The sequence below is a fragment of the Mustela nivalis genome (genome assembly GCF_964662115.1).
Source record: "Mustela nivalis genome assembly, chromosome: 1".
NCBI lineage: Eukaryota > Metazoa > Chordata > Mammalia > Carnivora > Mustelidae > Mustela > Mustela nivalis.
In genome coordinates this window covers 202,577,361-202,605,358 of record NC_139020.1, presented here as the reverse complement: position 1 = coordinate 202,605,358, position 27,998 = coordinate 202,577,361, and the positions used below count along the sequence as shown (strand labels likewise).

At 55.8% G+C, this 27,998-nt stretch overlaps 1 protein-coding gene across 20 annotated transcripts; it reads left to right on the top strand.

The window, feature by feature from the left end:
* The first annotated feature begins 65 nt into the window (after window positions 1-65).
* On the top strand, window positions 66-26,905 carry FCHO1 (FCH and mu domain containing endocytic adaptor 1). Of its 20 annotated transcripts, XM_082708655.1 has the most exons (30): window positions 136-188; window positions 3,213-3,317; window positions 4,910-4,956; window positions 5,189-5,278; window positions 5,709-5,779; window positions 9,878-9,969; window positions 10,581-10,655; window positions 11,508-11,649; window positions 13,119-13,271; window positions 13,518-13,622; window positions 15,359-15,457; window positions 15,546-15,642; window positions 17,133-17,177; window positions 17,292-17,370; window positions 17,843-17,867; window positions 18,229-18,286; window positions 18,712-18,890; window positions 18,974-18,998; window positions 19,403-19,454; window positions 19,986-20,077; window positions 20,446-20,721; window positions 22,551-22,663; window positions 22,801-22,888; window positions 23,054-23,162; window positions 23,859-24,014; window positions 24,353-24,485; window positions 24,850-25,049; window positions 25,691-25,746; window positions 26,087-26,251; window positions 26,635-26,905. In XM_082708655.1, the coding sequence occupies exons 5-30, from the start codon at window positions 5,753-5,755 to the stop codon at window positions 26,655-26,657; spliced, it is 2,664 nt and encodes an 887-aa protein (XP_082564781.1). In that variant the 5' UTR covers window positions 136-188; window positions 3,213-3,317; window positions 4,910-4,956; window positions 5,189-5,278; window positions 5,709-5,752; the 3' UTR covers window positions 26,658-26,905. The 20 variants fall into 20 exon arrangements, with proteins under 20 accessions (XP_082564784.1, XP_082564798.1, XP_082564797.1 ...); XM_082708671.1 differs by lacking the exon at window positions 5,189-5,278 and having other exon boundaries at window positions 70-188; XM_082708668.1 differs by lacking the exon at window positions 3,213-3,317 and having other exon boundaries at window positions 89-188.
* The last annotated feature ends 1,093 nt before the right edge of the window (window positions 26,906-27,998 follow it).

Here is a 27,998-nt window from a genome sequence, read left to right as displayed (position 1 = left end):
CGCGTACTCCAAGCTCGCCCCTGCCTCCGGGTGGCGTCTTGTGGGTGGGGACTCTCGACGCCACACCCCGGGGGCGGAGCCAGGCGGCAGCCGCGCCGCAACCGCGGAGGTAGGGGCGGGGCGGGCTCGGGTGTCAGAGACCGAGCCGCAGGTGGCGGCGGGCGCGGGGCTCGGCCAGAGCTCGGGAGGTGAGTGCTGTCCCCGGGACCCCCCCCCCAATACCCTGGCCCGCGCAGCCCCTCATGCACACCGAGCCCGGTAGCCCCGGAGGCCACTGGGGGCAAAGGCGCGGCGGGGCACGAGGGATGGCGAACTGGGGGTGGGGGGCTGAGCGGTGGGCCCCCCTCCCCCGGCCTCCCAGCGGCCATCGTCGACGGCCTTTGGAGGGAGATGGGAACCCCTCTCCACGACCCCCGTCTCCTGGCCTAGAACCAGAGCGTGCAGGAGGGTGGCTATGACGTGAGACCCCTCCCCAAATCCCTTTATTCTAAGCCTGGATCTGGGTGTAGGTTCCAGGGTTCAAAAAATGGGGGTGCCGCTCTCCCTCCAGTCTGGGACCCAGGATAGCCGAAGTGGAGACCACTCTCAATTTCCCTCTTTCCAGCTCTGGTCTGCAGACCCCTGAGGACAGAGATGGAAGGACCCCCTTCCTTTTTTTCTCCACTGTAAACCCTGATCAGCCTGGAGGAGGAGCTGGGGGTCCCCAGGCCCCTCTTCTAGACTGCTCTATCCCAGTTTCTTACTGCCAGGATGAGGTGGGGGGTGTTTGACTGGCATCTTTGGCAGGGACCCCCAAAGTTGGAATTCTGGGGAGGGGGCCAGTATTGGGCCCCTTGCCTGACAGGGCCTGGTCAGGCCAGGCCTGAAAGGGCCTGGAGCATGGACTTGGGGGTGGTCCCTGCCTCAGTGGGGGGTGGGCAGCAGCATCTGTTCTTGGGGATTAAAATAAATCGAGGTAAATTAGGATCTTGCGGGAGGCTGGCTGCGAGTGGGGTGCGGAGGAGGGTTGTGGGGTGGGCGGCCCCTCCATCTGTCTCGAATCTGGGAGTTGTCTGCCCCAGCCGCAGTGGGGACCAGGAGGCAGCTTTGATGGACCTGCCTCACTGGTGACCTTGGGCAGGTGACAGCACCTCTGTGAGCCTTGGTATTCTCCTTTGAAAATGGGGATGAGGGCTTTAGAAGCTGTATTCTACAGATTCTGAAAGCCATACACCCTATCATGTGGCAAACTCTAACTGCCCCCCTCGCTTAAGCTGTCAGTGGCTTGGGGGTGAGAGGGCAGGGGGTTTGGAGACCCCCCCCCCCGACTTGCCTTGCTGGCCTCTGAGCCTCAGTTTACTGCACTGCAAAATGGATTCGTGGTCACTCTGGCCTTGCTGGAAAGGCTATTCTCCCAGACAGTAAGACACATGACCAAGCTGCAATGGTTGAAACAGGGGCTCCACTACCCTGGTCTTACCAGTGGGACTGCCTGGGGCACACCCTGACCCATATATTGTCACCCACGCCAGGAGCGAGCCAGTTCCTGGGTGGGGTCGCGGGTAGGAGGAGGTTGAAGCCACCAGGCCAGCCTATCCCGACTCTGCAGTGGGCACAGGGGTGAGTTCAGAGCTGGGTGTCCGACACCCCCAGGTTCAAATGGGTTCTTCCCATGTGTGGCTTTGCCTCCCCGGGCCTTGGTGTATTCTTCTAGGGAATGGGCTGGATCCCCCTCAGAAGATCAGAGGAGACGTGGGAAGATGGGTGCCCTGTAAATACAGACATGGTCATTAAAACAGTAATTACAATATCAGTGATCGTAAATGGGGTCATAGCTGACCGGGAGCAGGGAGGAGAGAGAGGAGTCGGCCAGGGTGTTGTCAGCCGTGTCTCTAGAGCCCGGCAATTAGGTACACAGTTGGTGCTCAATAAGTGTTTGCCAAATCGATGACAAAGAGGGAGGTGCCTAGTTGGGGAGGATGGAGAAATTCCTGAGCTTGACAGCCTGGTCACTGTGTGACCAGGGGCATGTGCCTCAGTTTCCCCATGGGGGTGAGGGCCAAGATGAGACACTGCCTCAAAGTGCCACTGTAAGAATCAAGCCAGACTGTGTAAAGGTCACTCACTGGTACCTGGGCCTAGAAGAGAGGAGATTCATGAGAGGACAGGTCATTGAAACGGCATGGCCAAGAGGCTGGCTAGTGCCTGGGAAGGAAGAGAAAAACCTCAGACTGGCCCCACTGTGCACAGGCTGGAGTCTGGGGGAAGTAAAATGTCAGGGACTGTTTCATAGGACCCTGGAGGCGCTGAGGTCCGGGGAGGCCCAAGGTCACAGCACGCGAGGTCAGGGGCTCTGGACAGGTGGCTTACAGCCAGGAAGCTCTGCCGTCTGCTGACTCCATCCCTGTCTTCTTCTGTCTGCTCCCTGGGCCTGCTCACATGCCTCACCCGGTGCAGAGCTGTGGGTTTTTGGGGATTTGGTGCTGGGCAAGCAGGATCTCCAGGCAGCGCCTGGGGCTGGTGTCAGGCACCCCGTGGAGGACTCTTCTCTGCTCTGGGCAGCGGACAGCCTGCTGTGTGACCTTGGGCAAGTCCCTGTCCATCTTTGGGCTCTGCCCTGGTGCTCTGGAGGCCCAGAGTCCTGGGTTCGAGCCAAACGATTTTCTCCATCAGATACAGAGGCGACTGTGTCTTGGACATAATACTTTCAGAGGCCCAGGATGAGCTTTGGGGTAAAGGAATACATTTTAAATACATTTTAATACCAAATATTAATATATTCATCTCTGTGCCAATGTAATTTGTAACATATAGTTTAAGTGCTTTTTTTTTTTTTTTTGTAATTAGAGGAAGGGGGCCCATGAAAGTTTTCATGCAGCCCTAGGTTTGAGTCTTGACTGTACAGACATGAGCCTATCCACTCCCCTCTCTGAGCCTCGGTTCCCCCTCTGTGAAGCAGGAGTCCTTAACCCACCCCCAGGGGTGGTGGGATGTGAAAAAGGTTAGCCCGGGACAGACGCTGTGTGTCACCTGCTATTATTTCATCATTGTCATCATGATTATTATCTGCTAGGTCCCAGGCTGGGGGCCCCAGGCTCAGGTGCCTCAGTTTACCTATCCATGGCCAGCCCCGTTCCCAGGAAGTCCCAGGGGTGCTGGCCTGGTGGGGGAGGTGAGATGGCAGTTGGGCGGTAGGCGGGGCAGGGTAAGCTTCCTGTCCCCCACGCACACAGGCCTCCGCTGGGTTGGTGCTCACGGAAGTGGCAGGGGCCGCGTGGCCATCTTCTCGTGCCCACCCCGTCTGTCAGGGGCCCCGGCTCTACTCGCTGCCCCGTCTGGTGAGTTCCAGCCCTGTCTGGAGGTCCCCATTGCCCTTTCTTGCCCCTCTAAGGAACAGAAGCCTCCCCCCGCCAACCCCCTGCCTGGCCTGGGGTTTCCGAGGGAAGCAGCAGGTGTCATTTCCTGGGCCGGGCAGGAACCTGTGGCGGGGAGGGGAGGCCACTCTTCGCTCTGGCCCCCTGCCCTCCATTACGGTTCTGAGTGACGGGGCTGGCCGTGGGGCAGTAGAGGGGACACGGAGACCCAGAGCCATCTGCAGTGGTTCCAAACAGGAGTTCTTTGGCAGACAGACCAGGGACAAAGTCACAGGTTAGTGAGTTACTTCTCTGTGCCTCAGTTTCCTCATTGGTAAAGGTGGGACCGGACCCCATGGTGTGGTTATGAAGGATGAATGAGCTGGTACCTTTTGGGGGGTGTTGGCTACAGTGCCACGCACATAATGACCTTCAGTATATAGTGGGGGAGGGGCCGTCTACCAGAGTTGTGAAAACTGTAGTGAGATCCCCTGTTTCTGGGGAACTTGGGCCCACTGGCTCTTCAGATCCTCTAAGAAGCATCTTCCTGAAGAACTTTCCTTACCTGTGTGGTCCATTATGGCAGCCACCAGCCCCATGAGGCTACTGAGTCCTGGAGCAAGGTTGGTCCCACTGAGGAGGTGAGGGGTTCATGGTATTTAATTTTACTTAGTTTAAAGTTAAGTCAGCACATGAGATTAGTGGTTCCCATATCGGTCAGCGCAGCTCTAAGGGATTTGGGTATTCTCAGGGCCTAAATCCCGGCCAGAAATGAAGACATACGATGGAAAATGAGGGCTTTTCCCCCTTCGGTTGTCAGCCCAGCAAGCCCTCCCCCCACACCAGAATTTCTTCAGGGACAGGTCGGTGACAGTTTTCTCAGGGGCCCGAACATCACCCAGCCCAGGGTGGTCATTAGGAATATTTGTGGAATCAAATAATTTTTTGCCTGGTGAACTCCTATTCATGCTTCAACCCCCCAACTCCCATGCCCACTCCTTTGGTCCAGGCTCCCACAGCCCCTTCTTCCATTTGGCCCAGCCCTGAGCTTGCAAGGCTCGTATGTCTGCGTCTAGCTCTATGCCCCTAGACTGGGGGCTCCTCAGGGACCAGACCCAGGAGTGAATCATCTCACAGACTCTGACATTGTCCTTGTCTTGTGGATACATGGTGGTTGCTGGGTAACATAGAAGTCAGTGAACCTGGGGCTAGAGGACAATGGTTCAAATTAAACTCACTTTCAAGATTAGGTGAACGGAGGCTCAGTGAAGGCAGCCTTGTCCGAGGTCCTTGCTTGGTCCTTTCCTTGTGAGACCCAAGAAGTTTTCCCATTTACGGTCACCAGCCCTGTCCCTGCTGACACTGTGCCTCCAGGGCTCCCAGCTGCTGCTGAGCTGCCCGAGGGGTCATGAATTATGGATGAGGCCTGTGGGCTCCTGTGACAAGCCCAGCCTCTAGAACGTGCCAAGGACACCAAGTGTCCCTCCCTTGCCAGGTGGCTTGGCCCAGCCCCCTCTGCAGGGAGGCCTGGATTCCCCCAGCAAGACCCCTTCTAGGTATTCCCTCTTGTTTTGCAGATGGGGAAACTGAGGCACAGAGCTGGATAGAGTGGCTCAGATATCAGGTGAACACTGGCTTTTGGGAGTCAGGGTTGGGACTCATGGGGGCACCATTGCCAGATGGGTCATCATGGTGAGGGGTAAGCTCTCCGTTCCAGGAGTGTGCATGGGGCGGGGACTGTTGTAGAGGGATCAGGGAGATCCCAAGGGATCCTTGGGGACACTTCAGGGACCCCAACCCCCATGTGGCTGATCACAGTCCCAGTGCCCATCTCTCAGCAGACCCTTTCCCCACAGGAGCTGCCCAGCGTGGAGCTGAGTGCTCTGGTCTTGATTCAGCTTGCCCAGGGTGCAAATCTACTGGCATTTCCTGTCTCTGTAACCTTGGCAAGTGGCTTCCCCTCTATGGGGGTGGGGGGGAGGGTCTCGGTTTTCCCATCTGTGAGATTTTCTGCTTAGGCTGGAGCTCATCCAGTACTCTGCCCCCCAGTGAACTCTTATTTGAGCTTGAAAACCCCAACTCCCATGCCCCTTCTTCTGGACTAGGCTTCCCAGCCCCTATTCCTCTATCCAGTCCAACTCTGACCCCGTAGGACTTGGGGCATCTATATCCAGATCTGTCCCCCTAGAATGAGGGCTACTTGGGGGCCAGGCCTGGGGATGAATCATCTCACGGGCCCTGGCATGCTCCCAGGTTTGGGGCTTTTGGTTCCTCCTCCATCCTCTCTCTTCCTCCTCCACGGGGAGGACAATTGGAATCTCCCCTCCTTAGACCCAAGCTGGCCATAGCTTTAGATTTGCTTCTCTCTTTGGACAGGCACTAAACAGGAGCCTGTGGGGGTCTCCACAGAGGGCATCAGGATGTCGTATTTTGGGGAGCATTTTTGGGTAAGTAAGACCCACTTTTATTTTGATGGGGGCTCCTGGAAAGGCTATGGGGCCTTTTATGGAGATGAGGGGACTTGGCAGCTCAGGGGCAGAGCCTTGGACAGGTGAAGGTTCTGTGACTCCTAGAAATTAAAGTGGGAGGAGTCAGGCTGGGTTTGAATCTACACCCTCCCACTTCATGGGCCTTGTGACCTTAAGCAAGTCATCGCTTGGACAATGGGGAGACCCAAGGCCCAGAGTAGGATTCTTTTATTTCAAATTGCCCGGTGAGACAATGTAGCATCAGGGCTCAAACGCCGGGCCAGAGTAAACTTCCAGGATCCAGGGTCATTTCAGCCAGGGAATTTCCACATCTTTCCTATCCTGGAGAGTTGGGGGTTTTCTTGACTTGGCCCCTAGTGGCCGCCTCACCCCTCTGCCTTTCGGTCTGAGGAGCACATACTGTGACCCAAGAGGGCTGAGACAAACTTGTTTTCATTCATTCATTCATTCCTTCCCTCCCTGCCTGCCACTACCACTCCACACCCAACCAACTGAGGAAGGTGCCACGAAGCCCCCAAGAGGCTTCATCCTGACTCTGACCCCAAGGAGCTCGCAATCTGGGAGACATAGAGCCAGTCAGAAGTCTTTAGCCCTCCAGGGTCAGGGCTGGGCTCAGCCTTGGGGGCAACCAGAGGAGGGGTCAGGACACGGAACTATGTTTCCTTTGGGCTTTGAGGGCTGAGATTTTCCAAGTTGTAAGAAAGGCATTTCAGCAGGGGGAATAGCCTGAGCAAAAGCCCAGAAGTGTGACACGAGTGACCAGTTGAGGGCACAAGGACTTCTCTTACAGGCCCAGGCGAATGGAGAGCCACAGAGGATGTATGAACAGAAGGGTCTAGGAAGGACCAGGGCTGTAAGCCCCTTCCCCAATTGGGCCCTGAGCTTGCCAGAGAAGAAGCCTGTTGCTAGGCAACTGGTTGCCCCTGGCAACAGGCCTGTTCCCTCCTTTTCTCCCTCCCCAGCTGGGGCTCCTCTTACTGCCACTTGTTTTCTTAAAGGGGCCTCACCCCCTTGCCACCTGCAGGGAGGCCTATGGGGTGAGGGCAGAGGGGGGATGGGGCCTGACCTCCACCTTCTGCCCAAGGGTTGGATTCCCTGGATTTGTCTCTGAATGACCCCAGCAAGGGGTGCTTCTCTCTGAGCCCCCTTTTGGTGCCTCTAGGTAAGGGGGTTGACTATTCGATGATCAGTTTGTTGCCCACATTTTGGAACCCTGACAACGGCACCTACATTTATTTTAAAATCTGTTTAATGGCGTGAGGCACCTACATTTATTTTAAATTCTTTTTAATTGCATGAGGCATGCAAGCTTGCTGCAGAAAATTCAGATCAGCAGAGAGAAAATAGAAGCCACCCACGGTGCACTCCCCACCCAAAGATAGCCTGGTGCAGGGCTTTGAGTTGAGGATTTGATCTGGGCTCTGCTGAGAGCCCTTGGGCAATTGATTTTGTGTCGGCAAGCCTCAGTTTTCCCATCTGAGAAAGGGGATGAATTCCTGTTTCCCTAGGTCTCAGGGAGTATCCTGGGATGTCTGTCACCGGCAATGTTTCTTTTAATCAATTGTTTATATCAGTGACTCTTTAGCTGGGTGGCACTGGTGCCCTGGCTGGCCCAAAGGAGGTTCCAGTTAGGGGACATCAAGCTGGATAGGGATGCCCCCGTCCTGCTGGGCCAAGGCAGGAGACCTTGAGGGTACTGGGGAGCCATGGGGGAAGTATGAGCAGGAAAGGGATACGACCAAGTTGTGTTAGAAAGATCCCTCTGAGGCTGGCATAGGGGCGAGACTGGAGTCCAGAGGTTCTGATAAGAGACACAGGCCCAAGAAGCCCCTCCTAAGACCCTCGCTGCCAGCACAGCCTGAGAGAGGCAGATATCACTGGGGGCCTTGCCAGGTCTGGGAAACGGGCCAGTGGTTGGCTCCAAGTCAGCCCCAGATGCTGGCCTGGGCGGCAGTGCCTGGTGCAGCCTTACCCGAGGATCCCCTGGGTGGGGTTGTGGGGGTTGGCACTGGGTCTGTTTGCTGAGCCCTCACCATGGTGCCAGAAGCCCTGGGTTCAGCACTGTCCCAGCCTCATCTCACCAAGACCCTTCGGAGGTGGGTACTGTCATTGGCCCCCTTTGTCAGATGAGGAGACTGAGGTTCAGAGAGGGGAAGTCACCAGCTCAAAGTGACCCAGTGTATAAAAGGAGGCTCTGACACATATTCCTGGGGAGCTAGAGGGAGCAACGCTGAACATTCAGGGAAGTGAGAGTCTGAGATAGTTCTTGAAGGGGGTGGGCCTGGAAATGATCCTTGAGAGGTGGAAGAATTTGGATGGGTGGGAAGAGATGTAGCCTGGTGAGCTGGTTTGCAGGAACAGCCCAGGCAAATATACTGTGGTAGGAAGGCACAGCCTGTCTTTGCACTCCTTGCCATTTTATGGCAAGGCCAAGAGGACTCTAGGAGATGAGGTTGGAAAGACAATTTCAAGCTAAGGGCTTTACCCTTAAGCAGCTGGTGGGAAATAGGGAGCTATCAACGATTTTAGAATGAGGCATGACCTTTGGGAGATTTGAGCTTCAGGCTGGGTTGGGTCTGCCCATCTCTGCCTCAGTTTCTCCATTTATGTAGCAAGAGGCTTTATCTTGTTATGGCTTCTAGTTTCAGCCTTCTGGTTTCCAGGTAAGTGGGAAGGTAAACTCAGCAGGTTGGAGGAAGATGGAGGAAACCACTATTAACAGAGGACCTAATCACTTCAGTGATTTGTGTTGGACATTAAATAATGCTAGCTCGCCCCACAAGCATCTTCTTTTGGTCCTACTCACAAGGCCTGTTTGATGCTAAGATGTCTCCAGTTCGCCAGCTGATCTCCCTTTTTGATGAAAAGCTCAGTGTTCAGACGTGATGCCTTTCACATGTCACAGGATCTGGCTGGGATAAAAGCAGTTGTTGCCTTATTTTTCCCTATTCCTTTCATTATGGCATCAGGTCCAGGGCTTCCAATTAGAATAGTGGTAAAAGTTGCCTTTTTAAGTTAACATATTTGGAGAAGAAATGAGCAAAGTTAACACAAAATGTTAACTAATGCTATTAATTAGCAAAAACTAGGGTTGCCTTTGGGAATTTGGGGAGCCATGATGTGGATCACCTTGGTGTTTACTTCATCTTCATATGAATGGTGGATGACTTCCCTGTCCCATCTTAACATGAAGCCACTAAAACTTCAGAGAGGGACAGTAACTTGCTCAGATCACACAGCACAGACCTTGTGTCCCCCACCATGATGGCCCCAGGACTAGGAGGAAAGAGGTTTGGTGGGAGGCACCCGGATAGAGGCCCTCTTCCCAAAAGCTCTAGGTGACAGCAGAATAGCTCATTTGTTCATTTATTCCACAAACTCCAATCCCCTTTTTGACCTCACCCTATACTGGACATTGCTGGGTCCCTAGAGAGGCATCAGACCCAGACTGTGCTCTAGGGGGGTCTCAGAGAGGGTGTTTCTATGTTAAAGGGAAACACAAGAAGGGTTATATTGTCTCACAAAGGTGAAACGTTGTAGAGAAATGGGGCTTTCAGGCTTGGGTTGCTCCAGTAACTCGACTCAACGTACTTTTTATTCAGACTCCATCAGGTTCAGCTTCTTTCCCAGTATCATGGTTTCCACGTGGCTTCCAATATCTTCTATGCCCCCATAATTCCTCATTTATGGAAAGGCGCAGACAGAAAAGCTGGGTAAGAGATTGACTGAGACAGAAACAGAGGCAGAAAGACACAGAGAAACAGAGAGAGACAAAGAAACAAAGGGACAGAGACAACCCGCGGAAGAGAACATCTCTCCCTCAACCCTGGGACAAAACCTCCAGGCTTCTCTCTGATTGGACCAACGTAAGGCCCACGAACCAATCCTTGTGACCAAGGGGATAGGCCACAGGCTGATTGGCTCAGGCCTGAAGCAATCCCTGCTGCCAAGGGGTTGGGCTTTTGCTGGTTGGCTCCTCTGGCCATGCCCCCGTTGCTAAGCAACTGTGAGGTCTCCTCCAGCCCTTTACTCAGTCTCCGCCCCCATCCCCTGCAGGGTGAGAAGAACCATGGCTTTGAGGTCCTGTACCACAGCGTGAAGCAGGGGCCTATCTCCACCAAGGAGCTAGCCGACTTCATCCGGGAGAGGTGAGGTCCCCACGCTCCGCCCACCCTTGGCCACGCCCCATACCTCCCCTACCTCGTGGCTCCGCCCTGGCTCCTCCCCATCTCTCCCCTGCCCAAGCCACTCCAGCCACTCAACATCCAACCTGTTTGAACGTGCTGGAAACCAGGGGTTCTCAGCACTGACAGCCCCGATGCCCGCCTGTCAACCATTCTCAGGTTTCTGACGCTCCCTCCTGAAGAGATAATATGACCTACTTACAAGGGGAATTTTGAAAACTCAGTTTCATACGATAGAACACATGTATGATGAAGTCATCTCCATTCTGGCCCATAACTGCTCTGACATCCATATCCCAGAAAACAATACATTCAGATGTCAGACAGCCTCTGCATCCCGGCCGCTCACTAGCTGAACGCCCATTAAATCCAAGCAGAGTTCAAAAGATTATAACCAGGTTTTTCTCTCTGTGGCTGTTTTGCAAGACCTGTCTAAGCTAAGCTGTACAGGACAGAGGCATCGTTTTAAGAGCTACGGCTCAGACATTTGAGCTGAGGAAACTGAGACCCAGGGGAAATGGAGTGTCTCCCAAGGAGGCCCAGAACCTTCTGCATCTTTTCTCTGTTCTACTCAGGGCCACCATCGAGGAGACCTACTCAAAGGCAATGGCGAAACTTTCCAAACTGGCCAGCAATGGGACCCCCATGGGGTGAGTGGGCTGGAGCTGGGCTGGGAGGTCACCGAGTCTAGAGGGTCCTGGGGTATCAGGAACCCACTCTTGGGTGGACATCTCTTCACACAAGTGATATGTAGACTAGGGAGTCAACCCTCCCTCACTTAAGGGGCTCAATAGACAGAGGAATGTAATTCATTCATTCACTTACTACCTCATTCATTCATTCAACTCGTATTTACTGAGTACTTGCTGTGTGCCAGGCCCCATTCCAGGTACTCGAGATACAGCAATCAAGACAGATAAAGCCCCCAGTCCCCTTCATGCCATGTTCATGCCATGTTACCTGTGGGGTGTGTGGCAAAACAGGTGTTAACTGCAAACATGAACAAAAGTCCTTTCCTAGAGTGAAAAGCTTCAGGAAGAGGATGAAATAGGAGTGTGAGAGGCCAGGTGCTTCCTCTGGCATTGGGCTTGGTTCCGTGAGCTGAGACCTTAGTAATGAGATGGAGCCAGCTACAGGGGTATCTGGGTCAGAGACCTGGGAAGGCAGCTCAGCCAGTGCAAAGGCCCTGAGGCATCCATAGAGCAAAGAGGCTGGCGTGGCTGCAGGGCCTGGGTGCCCTTGAGTATCAGCTAGGGCCTGGAGTCCAGAGTGAGGACTCTAGGGCCTTGGGGCCTCGGTTTAAATTCCAGCTCTGATAACTCATTTCCAAAGGGGCCTTGGGTGAGCTCTGGAGGCTCCTATGCTTCTGTTTCCCCATCCGTCCCAGGCCTGCCTTGTAGTTGTGGTGCAGGTGCTTAGCAGGGCCTGAGCACAGTAGGTGCCTCTCTGAGGGGACCCTGGGGGGTTGGAGCTGATGGACCCTGGGTGTGCCCTGTTTCCAGGACCTTCGCCCCACTCTGGGAGGTCTTCCGCGTCTCCTCAGACAAGCTGGCACTCTGTCATCTGGAGCTGACCCGGAAGCTACAGGACCTCATCAAGGATGTGCTCCGCTATGGCGAGGAGCAGCTCAAATTGCACAAAAAGGTGTGTGCTGGGGGGCACTGCGCAGCCAGGCGGAGGGGGAATGGCAGCGGCTGGAAAGATCTGGGAACTTCTTGGGGTTTTGACCTTCCTGCTCCTGGTGTGTTCCTCTGGGAAGTCTGTCAATTCCACATCAAACCCAGACTCCCACATACCTGAGCACCCTCAAATTTTCATACTCAAAATTCTGGACCAGGGCTCTGCGAACGATGGGCCACAGACCAAATCCGGCCTGGTTTTGTAGAGCCTGAGAGCTAAGAATGGTTTTTACATTTTTAAATGGTTTGGGGAGCAGGGGATTGCGTAGGGGGAATCAAAAGAAGAAGATTTCATGGCAGGTAAAAATTACATGACCCTGTGCTTGCTTTGGCAGCACATATACTAAAAATTACGTGACCCTTGGATTTCAGTACCAATAAATAATTTTTTTTTTTTTTTTTTTTTTTTTTGGCCCAGAGCCATACCTATTCCTGTTTAAAAAGGGAGTTGGGGGCTCCTGGATGACTTAGTTAAGTGTCTGCCTTCGGCTCAGGTCATGATCCCAGGGCCCTGGGTTTGAGCCCCACATGGTCTCCCTGCTCAGCAGAGCCTGCTTCTCCCTCTCCCACTCCCCCTGCTTGCGCTCCCTCTCTTGCTGTCAAATAAATAAATAAGATCGTTGGGGCACCTGGGTAGCTCAGTGGGTTAAAGCCTCTGCCTTCAGCTCATGTCATGATCCCAGGGTCCTGGGATCGAGCCCCACATCGGGCTCTCTGCTCAGCGGGGAGCCTGCTTCCCCCTCTCTCTCTGCCTACTTGTGTTCTCTGTCAAATAAATAAATAAAATCTTTAAAAAATAAGTAAATAAAGTCTTTAAAAAGAGAGAGAGAGAGAGATCATGACCTGAGTCAAAATCAAGAGTCAGACTCTTAATTCACTGAGCCACCCAGGCATCCCTACCATGATTTTTTTAAACTGGGGGACAAGGACAGGGCGCCCAGTATGGAGACTACTTTAAAAAAACTGGGGGACAAGGGAGTTTTCTGTGGGTTGATACAGAATAATTTGGGGAATAGATTATTAAGCTGAAAAAGCTGAGTTAAACAGACATTGTGCCTATTTGTCATTTAAAAAAATAGGCTAGAACAAACACATTTGCTTGTCTATGTGCCGATTATTTCTAGAGACCTATCGACTCCCAGGCAGAGGCCTGGGAGCCTGGGGATCAGGGAGTGGGAAGTTTTTCCTGAGCTCATCCCTTAAAACTTTCTGCAGTAGGAACGCTGTGTAAATATTTCCTATTCAAAGAGCTAGAAGTTTTTAAATTAATAGGATACTCATAAAAGGTACTCCGTGGGATCGGGAACCCCACAGAGTGTTTGGGAAGCTCAGAATTTCACGTTGTGCCCTGTGGTCTGCTCAGGTCCTGCACCCCGGAGCGGTGCGGTGCGGGCTTCAGGTGCTACCCGCGCTCCCCCTTTCCCACCCCTGCAGTGCAAAGAGGAAGCCGTGGGTACCTTGGACGCTGTGCAGGTCCTCGCAGGTGTCAGCCAGCTCCTGCCCAAGTCCCGCGAGAACTACCTGAACCGCTGCATGGACCAGGAGCGGCTGCGGAGGGAGAACACCAGCCAGAAGGAGATGGACAAGGTGGGTGCGCCCATCATAGGTCCCCAGCTGCCCTGCGCCCTCGCAGGTCCAAGCGATGTGCCCAGGGGTGGCGGGGCTGCCTTTGGGAGTATGAGAACATAACCCAGAGCATTGGCCATCGAACCTTCATCACACCCTGGGCGCCCCAAGCAGTCTACCTGCTGGATGATGGGTCCCCGGGGGGGGGGGGCGAAGAAATGCCCCATGTTTCCCCTCCTGCCCGTGTCTCCTCCCTGTGCCTCATAGGCAGAGACGAAGACGAAGAAGGCAGCACAGAGCCTGCGGCGCTCGGTGGAGAAGTACAACTCTGCCCGCGCTGACTTTGAGCAGAAGATGCTAGACTCGGCTCTGGTAAGAACCAGGCATCACACACAGTCCTTGGCCCAGGATCTACGGGCCTCAGAAGTCTAGGACCTCTGAAAACCTCGACTCCCAGGAGCCTCAGAATCACAGGTTTCAAGCCATAGGATTCTAGAGCCAGTTAACTGTTGGGATTGTTGTTGGCGTTATTATTTCAAAAGCCAAACCTTTTTGTGCTTCAGTCTCCCCATCTGCAAAATGGGAATAGCGATAGTACCTGCTTCGTGGAGTTTTTGTGGAGATTAAACGAGGCCCTACATGGGAAGTTTTCAGACTAGTACTAGGTACCTAGAAACCACTTTCGAAGGTATTATTATTTCTATTACTATTTAAAAATTTGTTTGTTTGTCTGTTTGAGGGGGAGGGGCAAAGGGAGAGGGAGGAAAAGAGTCTCAAGCCATCTCCACACTCAACGTGGAGCCCAACAGGAGGCTCCATCTCAGGACCCTGAGACCATGACCTGAGCCAAACACAAGAGTTGGATGCTGAACTGACTGAGCCACCCACATGCCCCTATTTCTATTTTTATTGACAAGGTTTTTGGACAGGGTAGGACAGGGTTTATTTATTTATTTTTAAAAGATTTTATTTATTCATTTGACAGAGAGATCGCAAGGAGGCAGAGAGGCAGGCAGAGAGAGAGGGGGAAGCAGGCTCCCCACTGAGCAGAGAGCCCGATGCGGGGCTCGATCCCAGGACCCTGAGATCATGACCTGAGCTGAAGGCAGAGGCTTTAACCCACTGAGCCACCCAGGTGTCCCTAGGGCAGGGTTTAGAAGCTGAGAGTCTACTGACAGTTCATGGTGAAGGAAAGACCTGGGTTCTGTTCCAGCCTCCATTCTGTACTGGCTCTGTCCCCTTTTTTTTTTTCTTTTTTTTTTTTAAACTCTCTCTCTCTTTTTTTTTTTTTAAGATTTTACTTGTTTATTTGTCAGAGAGAGTGAGAGAGGAACACAAGCAGAGGGAATGGGAGAGGGAGATGCAGACTTGCCGCTGAGCAAGGAGTCTGACACGGGGCTCGATCCGAGGACCCTGGATCATGACCCAAGCTGAAGGCAGATCTGGCTTAATGACTGAGCCACCCAGGCGCCCCAGCTATGTAACCCTTGTATGAGACACTATACTTCACTGTACTTCTCTGGGACTCTGTCTACCCAAATGTATAAAAAAGCAGATTGGAATCTCAGGATTAGGAACCAGATTTTTTTTTTTCTCCTGATTTTGCAACTAATAGTTGCAAATGAAAGAAACCTTCATTCTAACTGACAAGGAAGATTTATTTATAAGTTCAGGGAATTGACAAGTTTGAGGGGAGAGCTTCAGGCCGGGCTGGATCAAGTTACTTAAGTGGTGTTGGCAGGAAGTTGTGCCTCTCTGCTTTTCGAGTCTGTTTTTCTCCCTAGGGGCTTCACTCCCAAGTAAAGATGCCCTCCTGGGTGTGTATAGGGGGGTGTGTGCGTGTGTGTGCGTGTGTGTGTGCGTGTGTGCATAGCAAAGTGGTCACCAGTAGCCCCCACATGAATCCCACCAACTCACTGACTCAGGGCGTAAAAATATCTAATTTCCCCTAGTTTAAGCCGAAGTCCCAGGTTAAGGTGCTCCTTGGGGCTTCCCCACACCCGTCACTGAGACCATGGGGCTAGAACATTCTGATTGGCCAGGCTGGGTCACCTGGCCACCCCTGGTGACCTCCATCTTCCCACTTCCCTCTCCCCCTACCAATTCAGCGCTTCCAAGCCATGGAGGAGACCCACCTGCGGCACATGAAGGCACTGCTAGGCTCCTATGCCCACTCGGTGGAGGACACCCACGTGCAGATTGGGCAGGTGAGTGGCACCCAGGATGGGAGGCAGAGCAAAAGATACCAGGCAAGGGGCCCTGGAAGTGTAACCACACTTCCTTTACCTGGTCCAGGTGCATGAGGAGTTTAAGCAGAACATCGAGAACGTCAGTGTGGAGATGCTCCTGAGAAAGTTTGCAGAGAGCAAGGGCACAGGCCGAGAGAAGCCTGGTAAGTTGGGGCATCCGTGGGCGTCAGCTCTGGGGCCACAGCTGCAGGAAAAGAACAAGACTTAGGGCACCTGGGGGGGGGGCTCAGCCAGCTAAGCATCTGCCTTTGGCTCAGGTCATGATCCCGGGCTTCTAGGATTGAGCCCTGTGTTGGGCTCCCTGCTCAGCGGGGAGCCTGCTTCTCCCTCTCGCTCTCCTTCTGCTGCTCCCCCTGCTTGTTTTCCCTCTCACTCTCTTTCCGTGTCAAATAAATAAATTAAATCCTGAAAAAAAAAATACAACACTCAAGAGGCAGGAGACTGAACTTTCCCGCACCTTGGTGTCCTCATCAGAAAAATGGGCTGATGGCAAATTTAATTCTGCAGCCCACACAGGAAAAGGATTTGATGTCCCATTTTTTTTAAAAGTATACTTTAATTATCTCTACACCCTACATGGGGCTCCAACTCATGACCCCAAGATCAAGAGTCACGCGCTCTTCCAGCTGAGCCAGCCAACAGTCCTTTGATGCCCCATCTTGTATGTAAATCTCTTACAACCAGGTACGGGAGAGGCCTTGAATGCCAGACCCAACTGTTCTAACTTTACCCTGAGGGCCTGAGGGAGACACTGAGGATTATTGAGCAAAGGGCCAATTAGGAAAAAATGTCCAGATGAGGGATTGGGGAAGGATTGAGCGTAAAACTTTTGGGGTCAGATCTGGGTCTGGGTCTTTTCATCATTGCTTGCTGTGTGACCTTGGATGCTTGTCTAGACTTCTCTCCGTTTCTTCATCTGTAAATTGGGGATGATAATAATCCCCATCTAATGAAGGTTAGTAATTTGAATGTTAATAATGAATGAATAATAATGTATGTAATGAATGCTTAGTAATTTGATGCAAGAAAAGGGAAAACTGAAAAAAAATTTAAAAATTAAAAAATAAAGGGCAAACTGTGTCCCTAACATACAGGAGGCATTTAATAAATGCTGGTATACAGTTTCTGTCCCCAAGTCAACCACAAACAACTATCTTTAATCCCTCCTGTCTCTATTAGTCGGCCCTAGCCCAGGCTGTATCTCCTGGTGTGGGGCCTCACTCTTGCTTTTCATTGGCCCCAGATCTGCTCCTGCTCCTGCTCACATACCCTCCATGGCTCCCCATCACCTTTGAAGAGAGTCCCAACCCCTCATCTTGGCACTGAGGTTCAGCCCACTGCACAGACTCATTGTCCATCCCCTGACCCACTCAAGTGCCTGTGAGAATTGCTGGAAGTAGAAAAAGTAACTCAGGCATCATCCCCTCTGGTCCATCCCACAGTGGGACCAGAACCCGTGGCCCACCCCCTCATGACTGTCTCTGGGGCTTGTTCAGCATCTCAGCTTGTGCATGGGACCCTGACTGGCCTTGAGCTCAGACCCAGGTACCATCGTGACTCCCAGAGTGCGCTGCTCTCCTGCCCAGGCCCGGTCTCCCAGCCAGGCTGAGTTTCTCAATCTCTTTTATCTCAGGGCCTCTGGATTTTGAGACATACAGCGCGGCTGCCCTGCAGGAAGGCAAGTACGTCTGGGCCTGGGTGCCCAGGCTGGACGGTGGGGTTGAGCGAGGCAGATCTGAAGGGGAAGGGGGCACCCCCAGGGCTCAGCGGCACCCCCCTCATCTGTTCTCAGCAATGAAACGTTTGCGGGGAGCCAAGGCCTTTCGCCTCCCAGGACTGAGCCGGCGGGAGCGGGAGCCACCTGCAGCTGTGTGAGGAAGCACCCCCCTGCCCAGCCCTGGCCCAGGCTAGCCCGGGATCCTTCCCCCTTCCCAGGCTAGCCTATCCCAGAGGTTCCCTGCAGAGGGTACCCCAGGAGAACCTCTATCCCAGGCTAGCTCAATATTCCCACTGCCCAACCCAGTCCAAAATTTTTCCTTTGTCACGGCTAGCCCTATCATTTCCCTGCCAAGGCTAGAGCCTACACCCCCTACTTTTTCAAGCCAGCCCTCTGGACTAGCCCCAGGGTTCCTCCCCTGCCAAGCTGTTTGAGAACACCCTGAGCTCAGTTAACTGCAGACTCAGTACCCCACACCCCTGCCCCAGGCAAACCCCTGGGCCCCATCACCTGGGGGACTAGCTCAGGACAACATCGCAGCCCAAGGGCCATGTCCAGCGTTGGGCGTCGGGGGCGTGCAGATGAGGTGGGAGAGCTGACCTGAACATCTTTTTCTCCGCCTCCAGAGACTCCCTGGAACCCGATTCAGGGGTGAGTATCATGGGAGGGGCCAGGCGGGGCTGCACGTGGGAGGGGTTCGGTCCCACCTCGGGGCTCCCAAGCCTGGAAGCCAAGCCTGGAGCTCAAGGGGCTTTATCTCATCTTGGCTCCAAACTCCCATGAGCCGCGTGGGAGGGACTAACATCCCCACTTAGCTTCAATTTGCGGGTTCAGTCTCGCAACCTCGGTATAGGCAATGGTGTGCTCTGTTTCCTCAAGATCCTGGCCGCCCCGGGGGAAAGCGGTTGTTGCCATCTGGGCTGTTTTCAGGGCGCAGAGGTGGGAGGGGGCGTGGCGGGGTGAGAGGGGAGGTCCTGTAGCCGGGAGCCTGACTCACTGCTTATCCCCCTAGACCTGTCCAGAGGTGGATGAAGAAGGTTTCACTGTCCGGCCTGATGTGACCCAGAACAATATCCTCCTGGTGCCCCTGGGGTTGGGGGGCCAACTGTCGGCACAGCAGGGACAAAGCTCAGCCCACAGGAATCCTTCCCTATGTCCCTCCTGCGGGGAGCCTGCGGTGTAGACAGAGCAGAATCAAATAAAGACACCTGCCTTGTGGGGTCCAGGCTGAGCAAGAAGGAGTGAGGGGCAGCCCAGAGGACTTCCGAGAGGAGGGGGGACCAGTGTTGGGGTTTAGCATCTGAATGAGAGTTTGGGGTTTGCTTGTGCAAAGACTTGGAGCAAAAACACCATCGGGCAAGGCCAGGGTGACAAGTAGGGAGAGACGGGATCCTGTAGGGCCTTGAAGGGTGTGAGTAGGAAGGGGCAGATTTGAGGGCTGAGCCGAGGGAGACCCCCATGCTGGGATCAGCTTGGCCCCTTGACTGTTGCGCACGCACGGTGGAGCCCGCCCGCTTTTCCTCCAGTGACTCAGACTTCGATGATGAGGAGCCCCGCAAGTTCTATGTGCATATCAAGCCCGCCCCTGCCCGGGCCCCTGCCTGCAGCCCTGACGTGGCTGCTGCCCAACTCAGGGCCACGGCCGGCAGCCTCATCCTTCCTCCTGCCCCAGGGGTGAGGCATGGGAGGGGTGTTCTGGTTGGGCAGGTGGGGCTGGCGGGACGCACCTGGCCTGATGCTGCCCACTTTGTCCACAGGGCACCATGAAACGCCACTCTGCACGTGAGCAGCCTGTTAAGGGGTCTATGGTTTGGGGAGGAGCACGTGGAAGGGAGGCTGGGCCTGGAGCGTGAGTGCGGGGTTGAATCCCAGCTCTGCTGTGTGATTTGGGGCAGGCTGCTTACCCACTCTGACCCTCAGTCTCTTCCAGAAAATGGGGTCATTATGTGAATTAAATGAGAGCTGAAGGAAGGAGCTGGGGCCGGGAAAGAAGCCAAAACCTGGAGACAGATTGGCTTAGGCTCAAACTGCTCTCTGCCTGACTTGCTGGTCACCTTGGGCGGCTGGCTGGACAGCCCCAAGCCTTAGTCTCTTGTTCTGTGCCAGTGGGGGGTGAAGGGGTGGGTGGGTGGAGGGGAATAGTAGACAGGGTGACAGGAAGGCTCAGGGAGGTACATCTCTTGTAGGGGATGCTGCCAAGAAACCACAGAGGCCTCGATCTGCCCCAAGAGCCAGCAGGTGGGTCCTACAGGGGTGGGACATCCAGCCAGCGTTGAGTGGGGAGGTGCGGGTCACCCCCAACTCCTCTCTCCTCCTCTCAGCCTGGCAGGGAGCTGAGAGCATGCTGTTTTTGAGGAACCACTTAGTCATTCATTCAGTGAACATTTATTGAGCACCTGCTGTGTACTTGTGCAACTCTTGAGTTCATAAACGTATGCCCAAGACAGGTCTTCCTTTCCAGATTCGCACTGTAGTGGCTCAGATTTTAGGAACAGCCAGTAAGCTAGAGCATGTTCCAGACTTCCAGGTGCTGTGAAGAGATAGAGCAGGCGATGTGGTGGAAGGTACCAGTGGGCAGCTTCAGCTGAGAAAGCAGAGGGCAGGGGCAGGGGGACTTTGAGCTGAGCCTGGAAGAGAGCAGGATGTGGCCTCAGGGAGAGACAGGGACACAGGGATCTCAGGAGTAAGAACAGCCTTGTGCAAAGGCCCTGAGCGGGGAGGGGGCATAGGAAAGACAGAACCCATCCCTCCTGTCCACTTCATCCACAGCTGTGCTGAGAAGCTGCAGTCAGATGAACAGTTTTCCAAGAACCTCTTTGGGCCGCCCCTAGAGTCGGCCTTTGACCACGAAGACTTCACAGGTGATGGGGGCTTTAGGGACACAGGCTTGGCTAGCAGGAGGCTGGGTGGGGCCATTGCCAGGGTAGACGGGAGGGTGGGCCAGGCGGGAGGGAGCATTTGGGGGTCCTGTGTGGGTCACTGAGAATGCAGACTGGCCAATGGGATGGTGGGCGGAGCCACAGCGTGAGTGGGCCAGGCCTTTGTAGTAGTGTAAGCGCCCTGTGGGTGGATGGGCGGAGCACCAGTGGAGATGGAAGCGACCAGAGGGCGTGGCCTGAGGGGTGGGTGGGTGCGGCTTTGAGTGGGCGTGGCCCGCAGGAGGAAGGATGGGGCCTCCATGTGGGCGGGGTCTGGAGCTGGCACCACCACCCCCGCCCCCCCCCTCCAGGCTCCAGCAGCCTCGGCTTCACCTCCAGCCCCTCACCTTTCTCCTCCTCGTCGCCCGAGAATGTGGAGGACTCCGGCCTGGACTCGCCATCCCACGTGGCGCCTGGCCCCTCCCCGGATTCCTGGGTCCCCCGCCCGGGCACCCCACAGAGCCCACCTAGCTATAGGGCGCCGGCCTCCGAGTCAAGGGGGACACGGTCCCTGCCAGCATCGGACTCGCCACAGCCCCTCGCCCCATCCCCGGGTCCCTGGGGGCTGGAGGCTGTGGCTGGACGAGGTGAGTCCAGGAGTTAGAGTTATCAGAGCCCGGGGTGGGGAAGACTAAGCGCCTGCTCAGTCCAGGGCCTGAGCCGGGTACTGGGGACACAGCCCAGAACCCTCACCCTTGCAGGGACAATAATGAGATAGCTATTTAACAAGGCGAAGGTGGCAGGTGCCTGGTGAGGGCTCAGAAGTTTGGAACCTCCCTGAGGAGTGATCTCTGAGCTAAGATTTGATAGAAGTGAGGAAGGAGCCATTTAGATGTGGGGGAGCAAGGCCTACACACACACACACACACACACACACACACACACACATGCAGGAGGCAGGTCCTGTGCAAAGGCCCTGGGGTGGTAGCGGACTAGGCCAGGTGAGGCTGGAACAGAGTGATGACAGGGAAAAGGAGAGAGTGTAGGAAGATGGGTCCGAGCAGGGCCTGGTAGTCTCTGGGAGTGATGTGAGTGTTACCCCTGGCAAGGCCTGAGCCACAGAGCAGAGGGCTGTGGGCAGAGCAAGGGCCTGTGACTCAGATTTCGGGAGCTCTCTATCCACCTGGGAGGTGGGAGCTGGAGATCAGGGAGGTGGGTGAGTCCAGGGAAGTCGTGATGGGGTAACAGCTGGGGAGAAGGGGGCATGCAGACACGAGGTGGGGGAGGGGTGGAAGTGGGAGGATCGGGGTGGAGTGCTTGAGGGCAGCTGGGCATTCTTCCAGGGAGGGGCAGAGGGGCTGGGAATATGGGGCAGAAGTAGCTGGAGTGGGGGCATGTTGACAGTGGGCCTTTAGATGTCAGGTGGCCAGTAGAGCCCAAGTTCAGGGGAGTCCAGATTGGAGCATCCCATGGGCAGCTGTGCGAAGCAGGAAGGGAGGGCGCCCACGAGAGGAGAGGGCCCAAGGTGAGCTGGAGCAGGGCTGCAGGTTGGGAGGAAGAGGTGAGTTGGGGGAAGGGGGAGCCTGAATCAGTGGGCTGTGACCCCATGAGGTCCCTGGCAGTGGCGACAGGGGTGCTTGGCACCATCCTTGATTAGAGAAAGAGCCTGCTGGGAGTTGGATCAAGGGAGGCCCCCTGGGAAGTAAGTGTTGAACATGCGTGCAGATAGTCAAGTGGGGTTGTCTGAGCTTCCCTATAGAACTGGGGTTCTCCACTAGGCCAGTTCTGCCCCCTAGGGGGCACTAGACAATGTCACCCCTGATCTTGGATTGTCACCACTAGGGGGATGGGTACTAGGGACACCTGGCAGGTGGAGGCCCGGAATGCTGGTCAGCACTCCACAGTGCACACGACGGCTCCCCAGAAACTGCCCGGGTCCGCTCTGTCAGCAGTGCTGTTGAGAAGCCCAGGGGTAGAGAGGAGCACTTGTGGGGGTGTAGGTAGAGCAAGCATCCGTAGATGGAGCAGAGCGGGGCACCTGAGAGTTAGGTGGTGATTAGTGACCTTAGCAGGTGAGACTCAGACACAGGCTGGAGCCAGAGGCTGCGTCATACTCGCGGAGAGGATAAAGGTCACGGAATCACTGATGTTGGATAAAAACCCTCTGCCCCTGCCCCCCCACCCCGGGGCCATTCCCTCCCACCCCCAACCTCCAGAGCACCCAGCTCTGGCCCGCTTATCCCCAGGAATCCCTTATTGGGCCATCAGTCTGGTGCCTAGGAGGCTCAGGGCCGCGGATGACCTCTGCAGTCCTGGCCGGCACACTCTCTGCAGCCCCAAGACCTCAGACCCAGGGCGCCTCCCCCAAATAAGCCCGACTCCCAGTTTTGGGGAGAAAGTCCTTCTCTGGGAAGGCCCGAGAGGCCCATGGCAGCATCTTGGCTGTACAACTGTCTGTCTCTCGCTCCCTCCCCAGACATGGTGCCCGGGCCTGCTGACCCTGCAGCCAGAGAGGGCCTGGCAGCGCCCCCCCGGAGAGCCCGCGCCAGGAAGGTGTCCTGCCCGCTCACGCGCAGCAATGGCGACCTGGTAGGGTGAGGCAGCGACTTGGTAGGGTGAGGGGGCGCGGCTGGAGCCCAGCCTGGGGCGGGGGCACCTCTGGTGGGGGCGGGCAGCATCAGGGCACTGCTCCCGGGCGATACAGCCTGACCTGTCTCCCTCCCCAGTCCCGGTCTCTGAGCCCCTCCCCGCTGGGCTCCTCCACCACCAGCACCCTTTCGGACCGGCCCAGCTTCTCATCACAGACGGCACACGGTATGGTGGGGCGGCCCCGGACCCCTTACTGGGCCTCGCTCTCACCCTCTCTGGCCCGGGTGGGTGGCTAAGTGAGGCATTGGAGGCCCTGCTGGCAGAAGGTGGGTTCTGGAGCCTGGGACCTGTGCCCACTCTGTCCCTATTCCCTCCCCCTCGCTCTACCAGGAGTCTCCCGGGGACCCAGCCCTGTGGTCCTGGGCTCCCAGGATGCCCTGCCTGTAGCTACCGCCTTCACTGAATACGTCCACGCCTACTTTCGAGGCCATAACCCCAGGTACGCAGTGATGGGGGTACAGTGCCAACAAGGACAGGGACAAACAGGGCTCTCCGGGGCCTCTGGATCTAGGTTTCGGGAGAGACAGACTTGAGGTGTGTTTCTTGACCTGCTTAACAATGGACGGGCCTGGAACTCTGAGCCAAACAACCAGGCCCCTGTCGCGAGGGCAGTGGGAACCACGGAGGATATTAGAGCAGGGCGAGGCCTCATTGTAAGCACAGGTTAGAGCAACTCCTCTGAGGTTGCTCTGCACATCACACCGAAGGGAGCGGGACCAGAGGCCAGGCCCTTGGAAGGCTGGGTCAGGGGTGAGTTGAGGGGCCAGAAATAATCTGAGGGCAGTGCCCATCAGGGAAGACATTAAGATCAAACCACAAATAGGCCTGAAACCCAAGGTCATAACAGTTCTAGAACTGAATGTTTTGCTTTGAGCTTCCTGGTGGCCTAGGGGTAAAGAGAGTTAGGGACTGGGCTCCTTAAGCCCAGTGTAGTTTCTTCTGGTGCCTCGATTGCTGTCCAGGCAAGGACACAAGGAGGAGACGTTGGGAGTAAGAATGCTGGGCACAGTCAGGGCCTCACTGTTCTGCGGGGCTCAGGAGCCGCTGGCTGTGGTGGGGCCAGGAGAGAGGGGAGGATGAGGTGCCAGCAGGGCCTGGAGCCAACACCGGGTCTCTTTACTCCCCCACCCCGCAGCTGCCTGGCTCGAGTAACCGGGGAGCTGACCATGACCTTCCCGGCTGGCATCGTGCGTGTGTTCAGCGGGACCCCGCCCCCACCTGTCCTCAGTTTCCGCCTCGTGCACACGTCCGCCATTGAGCACTTCCAGCCCAATGCTGACCTGCTCTTCAGGTACTGGAGGAGAAGTGGTTGGTGCGAAGTCAGAGGCAGGGGGTCCCAGAGGCTGGTGGGGTCCAGGAGCTCCCTGCCTGTGAATTCCAGCTCTGTCTCCCCGCATGTGCTGTGCTGGACCTGGGCAAATCACTCTCCCTTCCTGATCTCACTGTACTCTTCTTCTTCACTGCCCCCCAACCCCCCAACCCCCGTTTGGGGGGTGTGTAGGCATGCTTTACTGGGCCCAAGGTGAGCCAGGCAGTTCGCCTCTAGGAAGCCCATGGTGAGGGTCGTCGTGGATGCAGGGGGCACTTGGGTCTCCCGAGGGCTGGGGTGGTTATTGCCGGTCTCTGTAGTGACCCCTCCCAGAGCGACCCTGAGACCAAAGACTTCTGGCTCAACATGGCGGCCCTGACCGAGGCCCTGCAGCGCCAGGCAGAGCAGAATCCGACCGCTTCCTACTACAATGTGGTTTTGCTGCGGTACCAGGTGGGCCACGGGGAGGGGACAGGGGTCCGGCAGGGTGAGCAGGTGGCAGACGAGGAGGCCAGGGGTAAAGAAAGTAGAGTGTGCTGGGGCAGGGGGTGGGGGGGTGAGGGGGTGGATGTAGTTAGTGGGGTTAGGAGTTAGCTTATGTAAATTATGTAAACCTGTCGGAAGGAGGCGCTCTCCTGCCCTCTGCTGGAAACGTGGTGTCCTACACACTCTGATCGAAACTGGGAAAGAGAGAAGGCGCTCCAAGCAGTGGTGCAGGCAGTGGAGAGGCTGGGTCCGAAGGGGGTCGAAGAGTGCCTGGTGCAGCAGGACAGGACGGCCTAAGCTGTGTCCCCTGTCGTGTTCTTGCTGCTCCCAGTTCTCCCGCCCAGGGCCACAGTCTGTGCCCCTCCAGCTGAGTGCCCACTGGCAGTGCGGGGCCACCCTCACTCAGGTGTCGGTGGAGTACAGCTACCGGCCCGGTGCCACGGCGGTGCCCACACCGCTCACCAACGTCCAGATCCTGCTGCCTGTCGGGGAGCCTGTGACCAACATTCGCCTACAGCCGGCCGCCACCTGGTGAGGGCGTGCAGGAGGCCGAAGGAGGCTTTGCATTGACCCTAGAACCCTCCCAGACCTCTCCTTGATGCAGCAGCTGAAGGGTCCACTGTAGGTCTGACCATTCAGTCGTGAGCGCCCCTTGCTTAGAGCTAAGGGGGACGTTATTAGCAATAATAATATTGGACACCAAGAGCTGCCTGTGTGTCAGGCATGTTCCACGTGCTCTACATACATGGACTGGCCCAGGGCTTTTAATAAGCCCTTAAGGTGGGGACTGTTGTCATTCCCCTTTGTGGGCAGGAAACTGAGGCAGAGGGAGCCTAAGTCACTTATCTGCGGTCACACCAGGATTTGAACCCAGCCACCCACTCTGGGCTCTTAGTTCCCCCACATTGCCTTTGTTTTGTACAAAAGGTAGCGCCTGCCACAAAGAAGCCAGATTTGAAGGACAAAACGCATTATCTAAAAATGCTGCAAGGCTGTGGGGTCCTCAGGGGCCAGCTCTCCATACCCCACATCCATTTTACAGGTGGGGAAACTGAGGCAAGGGAGAGGACCTGGCTTGCTGGGGTCAGGATGCTGAGAGGTGACCCAGCTGGGACCCTCACCTCCCAGTGTTCTCTCTGGGAGAGACCTGACCAAGCTTTTCTTGATGCCAGGAATCTGGAGGAGAAGCGACTCCTTTGGAAGCTACCAGATGTGTCTGAAGCAGGAGGTAAGTTATGGTTGTGCATGAAAAATCACAGGGGGTTTTGGATGGGAGGGGCTTGTTTAAAATGGGGGAGAAGTGGGGATGTGCTGGGGAGAAGTGTAGAGAGGGAGGAAAGCTTTATTAAAAGGGCTTTGGCAGAGCTGTGGGAGAGGAAATCTGGGGGCAGCCACAGCAGGTACAAAGGCCCTGCGGCAGAACTTTTTTGTAATTTACACATGACCCCCAAGGAGCCAAAGGAAAATGGTACAGGGTCTCAAGAGGAGGTCTGGAAGAGACAGATAGAGGCCACAGATCAAAGGGCTTGGGAAGCGGCTGGGGCATTGCTGACCTCAGGCCTCCTCAGGCTCTGGCCACCTATCCGCCAGCTGGGAGCCATGCTCGGGCTCCAGCACACCCAGCCCTGTGGCCGCTCAGTTCACTAGCGAAGGGACCACTCTGTCGGGCGTGGACCTGGAGCTGGTGGGCAGTGGCTACCGCATGTCGCTGGTGAAGAGGAGGTTTGCCACAGGTACTCCCCCCGCCTCCCCCTGTCCTGTCACTGACCACCTCTGCAGCCAGGACCGTGCCAGGCCCTGAGCCCCACCCCCTGCTTCTGCCAGGGTGCAGGGCATGGGGGCGGAAGGGGGGCGGGGGACAATGTTGGGGGAGGCTGGTGGGGGTTGGGCCCTGGAGGCCCCTGATGGTGGGCACAAGTGGGGAGGGCCAAAGGACCCCTGTAGTGTGTCCTCATGGGGACCCAAGGCAGGGAACTGAAGGTACACAGCCACACTGCCCCCATGCCATTCTCCTGGGGCTGCTGGCGCCCGTGGGTTGTTTGGAGGAAGATCTGGAGATCTCAGGGGAGGGGCAAGGGACGCTCCTCCCTTCATCTCATGGGCACTGCCCCTGCAGGGATGTACCTGGTAAGCTGCTGAGCCAGCAGAGGCCCCCAGCTCTGCACTGAGTCCTGGTGCTCGCTGACTGACCCCTGCCTTCCTGCCGGACCCTGGGATCCCACCCCGGCCTCCCTCGGGGCCCTGACTCCATGGGGAGGAGCCCCACACCCAGCCTGGCAGAGCCGGGGCAGGGGGGTCACTCCTGCTCAAGCCAATTCCCACGTGGATCCTTGGACTTTTAATGTTCTTTGAATAAACTTTATTTTCTAATAAAATAAGGAAGCCTTTTCCGGCTCCAGGAAATTTCCTTCACATCACCAGAGAGGAGAGGAAGACAGATGTGTGGGGAAGATGCAAGATCCCTAAAGTCCCCCATCGCCTCCACCTTCCCCCCACTAGCCTTTGCAGGGTGGCACCAGGGGCGAGAAAAAGCCGCACAAGGACACCCCAAGCTCCACGGACATCCGAGCTCTGTGGGCTTAGTGCTGAGCTGGTGGAAGCGACAAGGACTAGAGGAATCCAGAGCAGGAGTCAGACTCTTCCTAAGGAGAAGACATTATGAATAGGGCTCTGAAGTATGAGTAAGAGTTTGTGAGATGGGGATGGGCATCCCAGGTGAAGAAACAGGGAGCTTTGAGATTTGAGAGAAATCTATTAGTCCACAAACATTGATTGACTACCTGCGGCAGCTGGGACATGGCTGTGAGCAGGACAAAGCTCTTGGAAGCCATGAGGCTATGAAGCCAGAGGGCCTGGGTTTAGAGCCCGCTTGGCCACCAGGGGCTGTGTGACTTTGAGGGAGTGACTCAACTTCCCTGGTCAGTTTTCTCATCTCCAACTCACCTCACCTGGGGGGCTGTCAGGAGGTTGTGTACCTTGGAGAGCACTTGATGCAAAAGGAGCCCCCAGCAGTGGGAAGCCAAGGTTGGGGGACAGGGAGGTTCATGCGGACAAGGGATGGCCTGGGTGGGGCCCAGGACAGGTGAGGTAACCAGCACACTCTGGTGGGAAGCAGCTCTGAGCTCAGTGGACAGTCCTAGATCCCAATGGACACGTGAGGACCCTGAGCCCCATGAGGGTGCCCGAGCACCAAGCCGGGGCCAGGTGGAGCTGGGGTGGTGGCGGGTGGGGGAGCAGACAGCAGGATTTGACCTTCACTCTAATCCTCCTACTCTGTCCTCCAAAGACAGAAGAGCGTGGGGGGACAGGGGGAGGGTCAGGCTGTGCTTCAGTTTCCTCATCTGCGAAATGGGGGGAGAGCCTCTACCTGGGAGGTGTCTGGGAAGCACGTCAACAGTGCACGTCAACACTGTGCGAACAAAGAGGGGTGGTCCAGGCAGTGAGCCCCTGCCCCCCCCCTCGCCCCGCACACTCGCTTTC